Source organism: Numenius arquata, unplaced genomic scaffold (genome assembly GCF_964106895.1).
Source record: "Numenius arquata unplaced genomic scaffold, bNumArq3.hap1.1 HAP1_SCAFFOLD_1774, whole genome shotgun sequence".
Taxonomy (NCBI): domain Eukaryota; kingdom Metazoa; phylum Chordata; class Aves; order Charadriiformes; family Scolopacidae; genus Numenius; species Numenius arquata.
This window is the reverse complement of record NW_027415102.1, coordinates 1-10,574: the sequence shown is the minus strand read 5'-3', so window position 1 is coordinate 10,574 and position 10,574 is coordinate 1. Positions and strand designations below refer to the sequence as shown.

Genomic DNA, 10,574 nt, shown 5'->3' with positions numbered 1-10,574 from the left:
GGGGGGTGACAAGATTGTTGGGGGGGTGACAAGGTTGGGGGGGTGACGGGAGGGAGGTGACAAGATTTGGGGGGGGTGGGGCTGATGATCGGGAGGGAGTGACAAGGTGTGGGGGGGGGAGGTGACAAGATTGGGGGGGGGAACAAAGTTGGGGGGGGGGGGTGAGACAAGATTGGTGGGGGGGGGGGTGACAAGGTGGGAGGGGTGACAAGGTTGGGGGGGTGACAAGGTTGGGGGGGGGGTCAACCCTTGAAGCCCCCCCCCAGCTCCAAACCCCTATCCCCAAACCCCCCATCGCTTCCCCCCACCCTCCCTTGTCCCCACGCTGGGGGGGTGTGTGGGGGGGGTGTGGGGGGGGTGTGACCCCCCCCCAGCTCCCCAATTTCCCCCCCCCCCCCCTCCAGCTCCCCAATTTCTTCCTGAAAATCCCCGATTACGCCCTTTACTCCCCCGACGTCGAGTTCATCAACCACCACCTCCACCTCCACACCCGGTGAGTGCCACCCCCAGGGGACGAGGGGGGGGGACAAGGACGACTTGGGGGGACGTGCCAACCCCCTCACCACCCCGTGTGTGTGTGTGTGTGTGTGTGTCCCCCCCACCTCAGGGGACGGCCCATGTACCAGGTGGCGGGTGGCCCTGTGCCGGGCGGTGGCCTGGGGCTACTTCGCCAGCCTGCGCCTGGAGGTGCTGGCCCTCACCCGCCCACCCCGAGGACTGGAGCATCCGGGCCCGTTGGCGCCTTGACGGGGCTGCCCCTGCACCTCTGCCTCCTGCGCTTCTACCGCCGCGACAAGCGCCAGCTCCTGCGGTCAGTACCCCGCCGTCACCCGCCGGCACCCGCCGTCACCTACGGCCACCCGCTGCCACCCCTTGGCACCAGGGTCCTTCCCCATCCCGGTGCCCGCTGCTCTTGTGGCCCCATGAACCCCCTCCCTCGGGTCACCCCGTGGTCCCACAGCCCCATGTCCCCTTTGTCACCATGTCCTCGTCACCCTCTGTCACCTATTGTCACCCGCTGTCACCTATGACCACCCCGCTGCCACCCTTGGCACCAGGGTCTTTCCCCATCCCGGTGCCCGCTGCTCTTGTGGCCCCATGAACCCCCTCCCTCGGGTCACCCCATGGTCCCACAGCCCCATGTCCCCTTTGTCACCACGTTCTCGTCACCTTCTGTCACCCCCCTGTCACCCTCTGGCACCTATTGTCACCTGCTGTCACCCACTGCCACCCTTTGTCACCCCTTGGCACCAGGGTCCTTCCCCATCCTGATGCCCACCACTGCTGTGGCACCATGGACCCCCTCCCCATCATCCTCTTGAGTCACCCCGTGGTCCCCCAGCCCCATGTTCCCTTTGTCACCACGTCCTCGTCACCCTCTGTCACCTGTTGTCACCCGCTGTCACCTACGGCCACCCGCTGCCACCCCTTGGCACCAGGGTCTTTCCCATCCCGGTGCCCCGCTGCTCTTGTGGCCCCATGAACCCCCTCCCTCGGGTCACCCCCGTGGTCCCACAGTCCCATGTCCCCTTTGTCACAACGTCCTCGTCACCTTCTGTCACCCCCCTGTCACCCTCTGGCACCTATTGTCACCTGCTGTCACCTACGGCCACCCGCTGCCACCCCTTGGCACCAGGGTCCTTCTCCCACCCCAGTGCCCGCTGCTGCTGCGGCACCATAGACCCCCCCCATCATCCTCTTGGGTCACCCCGTGGTCCCACAGCCCCATGTCCCCTTTGTCACCACGTCCTCGTCACCCTCTGTCACCTATTGTCACCCGCTGTCACCTACGGCCACCCGCTGCCACCCCTTGGCACCAGGGTCCTTCCCCATCCCGGTGCCCGCTGCTCTTGTGGCCCCATGAACCCCCTCCCTCGGGTCACCCCGTGGTCCCACAGCCCCATGTCCCCTTTGTCACCACGTCCTCGTCACCCTCTGTCACCTATTGTCACCCGCTGTCACCTACGGCCACCCGCTGCCACCCCTTGGCACCAGGGTCCTTCCCATCCCGGTGCCCCGCTGCTCTTGTGGCCCCATGAACCCCCTCCCTCGGGTCACCCCATTGTCCCACAGTCCATGTCCCCTTTGTCACCACGTTCTCGTCACCTTCTGTCATCCCCCTGTCACCCTCTGGCACCTATTGTCACCCGCTGTCACCTACGGCCACCCGCTGCCACCCCTTGGCACCAGGGTCCTTCTCCCACCCCAGTGCCCGCTGCTGCTGTGGCACCATGGACCCCCCCCCCCCCCATCATCCTCTTGGGTCACCCCGTGGTCCCACAGCCCCATGTCCCCTTTGTCACTATGTCCTCGTCACCCTCTGTCACCTATTGTCACCCACTGTCCACCTACGGCCACCCGCTGCCACCCCTTGGCACCAGGGTCCTTCCCCATCCCGGTGCCCGCTGCTCTTGTGGCCCCATGAACCCCCTCCCTCGGGTCACCCCATGGTCCCACAGTCCCATGTCCCCTTTGTCACCACGTCCTCGTCACCTTCTGTCACCCCCCTGTCACCCACTGCCACCCTTTGTCACCCCTTGGCACCAGGGTCCTTCCCCATCCCGGTCCCCGCTGCTCTTGTGGCCCCATGACCCCCCCCCCTCGGGTCACCCCATGGTCCCACAGCCCCATGTCCCCTTTGTCACCATGTCCTTGTCACCCTTCTGTCATCTACTGTCCCCTCCTGTCACCTACAGCCACCCACTGTCACCCGGTTCCTTCCCCATCCTGGTCCCCGCTGCTCTTCTGGCCCCATGAACCCCCCCCTGGGGTCACCCCGTGGTCCCACAGCCCGTGTCCCCTTTGTCACCACATCCTTGTCACCCTCCTGTCACCTACTGTCCCCTCCTGTCACCCACTGCCACCTATGGCCACCCGCTGTCACCCGGTTCCTTCTCCCACCCCGGTCCCTGCTGCTGTTGTGGCACCACAGGCCCCCCCCCTCCCCCCCCGTCACCATGACGTGGTGTCCCCTGTCACCCCGTGGTCCCACAGCCCCATGTCCCCCTTTGTCACCACCTCCTCGTCACCCTCCTGTCACCCCCCCATCACCTACTGTCCCCTAGCGTCACCCCTTGTCACCCACCGCCACCCGCTTCCTCCTCCCACCCCGTACCCGCTGCAGCACCACAGACACCCCCTGTCACCGTGTCCCCCCGTCACCCCGTGTCCCCCCCGTCACCCGTGTCCCCCCCGTCACCGTGTCCCCCCTGTCACCGTGTCCCCTCTGTCACCGTCACCCTGTGGCCACGCAGCCCCGTGTCCCCACGTTCCTGTCACCCCCTGGGGAGGGTAATGCCACCCCCCTGTCCCCCGTGTCCCCAACTCCCCATCACTCCCCACGGTGGGATGTCACCCCCCATGTCCCCTATGTCCCCGTGTCCCTCCCCGGGGGTGGGATGTCACCCCCCATGTCCCCCACATCCCCCTGTCCCCCCGTGTCCCCACATCCCTGTCCCTCCCCGGGGTGGGATGACACCCCTGTGTCCCCATGTCCCCGTCACTCCCCAGGGTGGGATGTCACCCCCATGTCCCCTGTGTCCCCACATCCCTGTCCCTCCCTGGGGTGGGATGACACCCCCCATGTCCCCAAGTCCCCATCACTCTCTGGGGTGGGATGTCACCCTCCCTGTCCCCAGCTCCCCGTCACTCCCCGGGGTGAGATGTCACCCCCGTGTCCCCACGTCCCTGTCCCTCCCCAGGGTGGGATGTCACCTCCGTGTCCCCACGTCCCTGTCCCTCCCCAGGGTGGGATGTCACCCCCCTGTCCCCCCATGTCCCCACGTCCCTGTCCCTCCCCGGGGTGGGATGTCACCCCTGTGTCCCCCCATGTCCCCACGTCCCCAGCTCCCCGTCACTCCTTGGGGTGGGATGTCACCCCTGTGTCCCCCCCATGTCCCCACGTCCCTGTCCCTCCCCGGGGTGGGATGCCACCCCCATGTCCCCAGGTCTCTGTCACTACCCTGGGTGGGTAATGCCACCCCCATGTCCCTCTGTCCCCTGTGTCCCCACATCCCTGTCCCCCCCCAGGGTGGGATGTCACCCCCCGTGTCCCCACGTCCCTGTCCCTCCCCGGGGTGGGATGTCACCCCCATGTCCCCACGTCCCTATCACTCTCCGGGGTGGGATGCCACCCCCCCCTGTCCCCACGTCCCTGTCCCTCCCCAGGGTAGGACGTCACCCCCCGTGTCCCCCCACATCCCCGCTGTCCCCCATGTCCCCAAGTCCCTGTCCCTCCCCGGGGTGGGATGTCACCCCCGTGTCCCCACGTCCCCGTCGCTCTCCGGGGTGCGATGCCACCCCCCTGTCCCCACGTCCCTGTCCCTCCCCAGGGTGGGATGTCACCCCCCTGTCCCCCCATGTCCCCACGTCCCTGTCCCTCCCCGGGGTGGGATGTCACCCCTGTGTCCCCCCATGTCCCCACATCCCCAGCTCCCCGTCACTCCCCAGGGTGGGATGTCACCCCCCTGTCCCCACGTCCCTGTCCCTCCCTGGGGTGGGACGTCACCCCCCCGTGTCCCCCGTGTCCCCACGTCCCCATCCCTCCCTGGGGTGGGATGCCACCCCCCGTGTCCCCCCACGTCCCCGTCACTCCCTGGGGTGGGATGCCACCCCCCCTGTCCCCACGTCCCTGTCCCTCCCCGGGGTGGGACGTCACCCCCCGTGTCCCCCCACGTCCCCGCTGTCCCCCGTGTCCCCACACTCCCCCCTGACTCCGTGTGTGTGTCCCCCCCCAGGTCCTACGACGCCTTCTCCACCTTCTTCCTCAACTCGCAGGGGCTCATCCGCTGCCACCGCGTGGACAAGGTGAGCCTCGGGGACACCGGGGGACACCCCCCTGTCCCTTAATGTCCCCCCCTCCTCTCCCCTAACACTGTCCCCAACCCTTCCCCCCCCCCCTCCCAGCTGATGCCAGCCCCCACGGCCGTCACCGAGGCCAAGAAGCTGCTGGTGGCCGCGGCGGTGACGGTGGCACTGGCCGAGCCGGGACCGGCCTTAAACCTCGCCTTGAAGCCTCCTGCCACCTCGGGGGCCACCTGAGTCCCCCCCCCAAAATGTCCCCAAGTGTCCCCTTTTCCCCCCCCCCCCCCTTAACTTAATGTACAGAATAAAACCAGACGGACGGAGCCGCCGCCGCGGTGACGAGAGGGGACAACGGTGTCCCCCAAACGGGGAGGGAGCCGCTCCTCTTCCTCCAAACCGGCTGTATTGTGGCGGGGGAGGGGGGTGTCCCCAAATGTCCCCAAGTGTCCCCAAGGCTGGGGGGGGGGGTGTGGGGGGTGTCAGCCCAGCTCCTCCCGGCTCTTGCCCACCTTCTTGGGCATCTTGCGGGCGCTGGCGTCCTCCAGCTCCTTGGCCTGGTAGTAATGGGGGGCCACCTCCAGCAGCCACCCGCTCTCGATCTCGATCACCTTGGGGGGGGGGGGGACACAAAGGGGACACTTGGTGGCCTTGGGGACAGCCCACGGCACCCCAAGGGCCTTGGGGACAGCTCACGACACGGGGCTGTGCCGTGGTGGTGGTGGTGGTGGTGGGGGGGTGATGTGCTGGTTGCAAAGGGGACGTGGCCACCTGGTTCCTGTCACCCTGGTCCCCGTGGGGACGTGGCCACCGGGTCCCTGGTCCTGTCCCCACAGCCACGTCCCTTCTCCAACGTCCCCGCGGCCCCAACCCCACGGAGATGTCCCCGTGGCCCCATCCCTACAGCCACGTCCCCGTCCCAACGTCCCCATGGCCACGTCCCTCACCCCGTGGTGTCCCCCGCTGTCCCCAGCCCTGTCCCCATGGCCCCATCCCCATGGTTGTGTCCCTGTCCCCATCCCTACAGCCACGTCCCCATCCCAACGTCCCCATGGCCACGTCCCTTGCCCCATGGCATCCCCCCCTGTCTCCGTCCCAACGTCCCCATGGCCATGTCCCTGTCCCCGTGGTGACATCCCGATCCCCATAGAGATGTCCCTGTTCCCATCCCAATGTCCCCATGGCCGTGTCCCTTGCCCCGTGGCGTCACCCACTATTCCCAGCCCTGTCCCCATCCCAGTGTCCCCATCCCCATAGAGGTGTCCCTGTCCCCATCCCAATGTCCCCATGTCCCTATGGCTGTGTCCCTGTCCCCATTTCTATAGCCACGTCCCCATCCCAACGTCCCCATGCCCACGGAGATGTCCCTGTCCCCATCCCAACGTCCCCATGGCCGTGTCCCTTGCCCGATGGCATCCCCCCTGTCCCCAGCCCCAGCCCCATGTCCCCATCCCAATGTCCTCATGGCCACCCAGATGTTCCTGTCCTTGTCCCCATCCCCACAGCAGTGTCCCTGTCCCCATCCCAATGTCCTCATGGCCACCGAGATGTTCCTGTCCTTGTCCCCATCCCAACGTCCCCATCCCAACGTCCCCATCCCCACAGCCACCTCCCCATCCCAAGGTCCCCACGGCCATGTCCCTCGCCCCGCGGCGTCCCGCCCCCGTCCCCAGCCCTGTCCCCAGCGCCATGGCTGTGTCCCTGTCCCCATCCCAACGTCCTCATGGCCACCGAGATGTTCCTGTCCTTGTCCCCATCCCAACGTCCCCATCCCAATGTTCCCATCCCCACAGCCACCTCCCCATCCCAAGGTCCCCACGGCCACGTCCCTCGCCCCGTGGCGTCCCCCCCTTGTCCCCAGCGCCATGGCCCTGTCCTCATCCCAACGTCCTCATGGCCACTGAGATGTTCCTGTCCTTGTCCCCATCCCAACATCCCCACAGCCACCTCCCAATCCCAAGGTCCCCACGGTCACGTCCCTCGCCCCGTGGCGTCCCCCCCTTGTCCCCAGCGCCATGTCCTTGTCCCCATCCCAATGTCCTCATGGCCACCGAGATGTTCCTGTCCTTGTCCCCATCCCAACGTCCCCATCCCCGCAGCCACCTCCCCATCCCAATGTCCCCACGGCCACGTCCCTCGCCCCGCAGCGTTCCCCCCCCTCCCAAGTCCCTCAGCCGTGTCCCCAGCCGTGTCCCCGTGTCCCCACCTGCCGCATGAACTCCTTGGTGGTGAAGACCAGCTCGTGGTAGAGCACCCACCGCGGCTGCTCCTCGAAGAGGGAGCTGTTGGGGTGGATGAAGACCGTCTGCTGGTGCTTCACCGTGCGGTACCCCCCCCGCGTCAGCCGCGCCGTGTGGTAGAAGAACCCGGCGGTGATGGCCTGGGAGGGGGGGGGGGACACACAAAAAAGAGGGGGGGGGGTGTCAGCAGTGGGGCAGAGGGGGGAGATTGGGGGGTCAGGAGGGGTTGGGGGGGTGTGGGGAAGATCCTGGGGGGTGTTAGGAAGGGAAAAGGGGGGGGCTCGGGGATCCCATGGGGGAAAAATGGGGGGCCCTGCAGGTCCTGAGGCAAATTTGGGGGTCCCAGGAGGGGAAATGGGGGGCCCGGGGGGGGGTCCTGTGGATCCCATGGGGGAAAAATGGGGGGCCCTGCGGGTCCTGAGGCAAACTTGGGGGTTCCGGGAGAGGAACTGGGGGGCTCTGGGGAATCTATGGGGGAAATGGGGGGGGTCCTGCAGGTCCTGGGGGGAACTTGGGGGTCCCGGGAGGGGAACTGGGGGGCCCTGGGGAATCTATGGGGGAAATGGGGGTCCCTGCAGGTCCTAGGGGGGGGCCAGGAGGGAAAATGGGGGCCCTGGAGATCCTGGGGGGGGGGGGAAAGGGGGTCCCTGCAGGTCCTGGGGGGGGGGGAACGACACAGGAGGGGAATTGGGGGGGGTCTCTGCAGGTCCTGGGGGAAAATTGGGGGTCCCAGGAGGGGAAATGGGGGCCCCAGAGGGTTGGGGGGAGGGGGGGAAGGTCCTCTGGGGGGGGCCGAGGGGCTGGGGGAGAGGGGGGAGCTCAGCGTCCCTGGGAGGGGACCTGGGGGGGGCGATTGGGGTCCCTGTTGGGGTGGGGTGAGGGATGGGGGGAGTTGTGGGGCTGGGGGGGGGTTGGGGTCCCCAGGGGGTGTGGGCAGAGGTTGGGATCCCCGGGGGGGGGCCCATGTGTGTGTGGGGGGGTCCCTAAGAGGGAAGTGGGGGGGTCATGGGGCTGGAGGGGGTTTGGGGTCCCCAGGTAGTGGAGGGGAATTGGGGTCTCGGGGTGTGTAGGGGGATTGGGGTCCCCAGGGGGTGGGGGCAGAGGTTGGGGTCCCCGGAGGGGGGCTGTGTGTGTGTGGGGGGGGTCACAGGGCTGTGGGGGGGATTGGGGTCCCCAGGGGACTGGGGGGGCGATTGGGGTCCCGGGGGGGCTTTGGGGGAGGGGGGGGCTGGTGTCCCCAGGGGGTGTGGGCAGAGGTTGGGGTCCCCGGGGGGGGGGGGGGGGTGTCACCTTGCGGACGGGGACGGAGTCGGTGCCGCAGGAGGAGGGGGGCACCTCCACGCGCTCCATCAGCCCCTCCAGCTGCTCCCGCACGTCCCGCGCCCGGCGAAGGGAACGCGCCTGGACAAAGTGCTCGTAGCACCACTGCAGGGAGTGACCGCTCTGCACCCACTGCCGGGACACGGGGGGACACGGGGGACACGGGGACATAGGGAGACATGGGGGACACGGGGGACACGGGAACCATGGGGACATGGGGGGGATACAGAGACACGGGGGACACGGGGACATAGGGAGACATGGGGACATGGGGGGATACAGAGACATGGGGGACACGGGGGACACGGGGGGACATGGGGACATAGGGAGACATGGGGGACATGGGGGGGATACAGAGACACGGGGGACACAGGGACATAGGGAGACATGGGGGACACGGGGACATAGGGAGACATGGGGGACATGGGGGGGATACAGAGACACGGGGGACATGGGGGGACATGGGGACATAGGGAGACATGGGGGGGATATAGAGACATGGGGGACACGGGGGACATGGGGACATAGGGAGACATGGGGGACACGGGGGACACGAGACACAGGGACACACAGGAACCATGGGGACATGGCGGGGATACAGAGACACAGGGGACACGGGGGACATGGTGGGACACGGGGACATAGGGAGACATGGGGACATGGGGGACACGAGACACAGGGACACACAGGAACCATGGGGACACGGGGGGGATATAGAGACACGGGGGACACGGGGACATAGGGAGACACGGGGAACATGGGGGGGATACAGAGACACGGGGGACACGGGGGACATGGGGGACACGGGGGACACGGGAACCATGGGGACATGGGGGGGATACAGAGACATGGGGGACACGGGGGACACGGGGACATAGGGAGACATGGGGGACACGGGGGACACGGGAACCATGGGGACATGGGGGGGATACAGAGACATGGGGGACACGGGGACATAGGGAGACATGGGGGACACGGGGGACACGGGAACCATGGGGACATGGGGGGGATACAGAGACATGGGGGACACGGGGGACACGAGACACAGGGACACACAGGAGCCATGGGGACATGGCGGGGATACAGAGACATGGGGGACACGGGGGACATGGGGACATAGGGAGACACGGGGGACATGGGGGGGATACAGAGACACGGGGGACACAGGGGACACGGGGGGGGGATACAGAGACATGGGGGACACAGGGGACATGGGGGGACACAGGGACATAGGGAGACATGGGGACATGGGGGACACGAGACACAGGGACACACAGGAACCATGGGGACATGGAGGGGATACAGAGACACGGGGGACACGGGGGGACACGTGGGGACATGGGGACATAGGGAGACATGGGGGACACGGGGGACACAGGAACCATGGGGACATGGAGGGGATACAGAGACACGGGGGACACGGGGACATAGGGAGACACGGGGGACATGGGGGGGATACAGAGACACGGGGGACACGGGGGACACGGGAACCATGGGGACATGGGGGGGATACAGAGACACGGGGGACATGGGGGGACACGGGGGACACGAGACACAGGGACACACAGAGACCATGGGGACACGGGGGGATGTGGTGGACATGGGGGGACACAGGGGACATGGAAAGACACAGGGACATGGGGGGACACGGGGGACATGGGGGACATGAGAGACACAGGGACACGCAGGGACCATGGGGACACGGGGGACACGGGGACGGGGCGGGGGGGAATACAGGGACACGTGGGACACAGAGGGGACAAGGGGAGACACAGGGACACGGTGGGGGGGGGGGGACAGGGACACGGTCAGTGCCTGGTCCTGGACCCCCACCCCGTGTCCCCAACCTGCCCCCCCCCAGCGCCCCTCATCCCCCCTCAGGGCCCCCCCAAAACACCCCATACCCCCCCCCCCAGCCCCCCCCCAAGACCCCCCCCCCCTATAAAACCCCACACCCCCCCCGGACCCCCCAAAACCCCCCCAACCCCCCCATAACCCCCCCCAGCCCCCCCTCTGCCCCCACCCAAGACCCCCCCCATAAAACCCCACACCCCCCCCGGACCCCCCCAAACACCCCCTACCCCCCAAACCCCATATTTGCCCCCCAAGACCCCCCCAAACCCCACATTCCCCCCCCCAAAACACCCCATAACCCCCCCCCCAGCACCCTTCTGCCCCCCCAAGACCACCCCCCCCCCCATAAAACCCCACACC

At 67.5% G+C, this 10,574-nt stretch overlaps 2 protein-coding genes across 2 annotated transcripts; one reads left to right on the top strand and one right to left on the bottom strand.

Annotated features, from left to right (window-relative positions):
* Positions 1-404: 404 nt before the first annotated feature.
* CUNH6orf136 (chromosome unknown C6orf136 homolog) lies at positions 405-5,040 on the top strand (the record flags this gene model as incomplete). The annotated part of the gene is given in 7 exon segments (XM_074167474.1): positions 405-493; positions 608-632; positions 634-705; positions 707-742; positions 744-811; positions 4,737-4,806; positions 4,906-5,040. Coding segments are annotated over 7 exon segments (495 nt in total), but the record flags the coding sequence as incomplete, so codon positions are not given.
* Positions 5,041-5,134: 94 nt separating this feature from the next.
* On the bottom strand, positions 5,135-8,492 carry LOC141478383 (pre-mRNA-splicing factor ATP-dependent RNA helicase DHX16-like; the record flags this gene model as incomplete). The annotated part of the gene is made up of 3 exons (XM_074167475.1): positions 5,135-5,411; positions 7,007-7,180; positions 8,331-8,492. Coding segments are annotated over 3 exons (465 nt in total), but the record flags the coding sequence as incomplete, so codon positions are not given.
* Between the last annotated feature and the right edge of the window lie 2,082 nt (positions 8,493-10,574).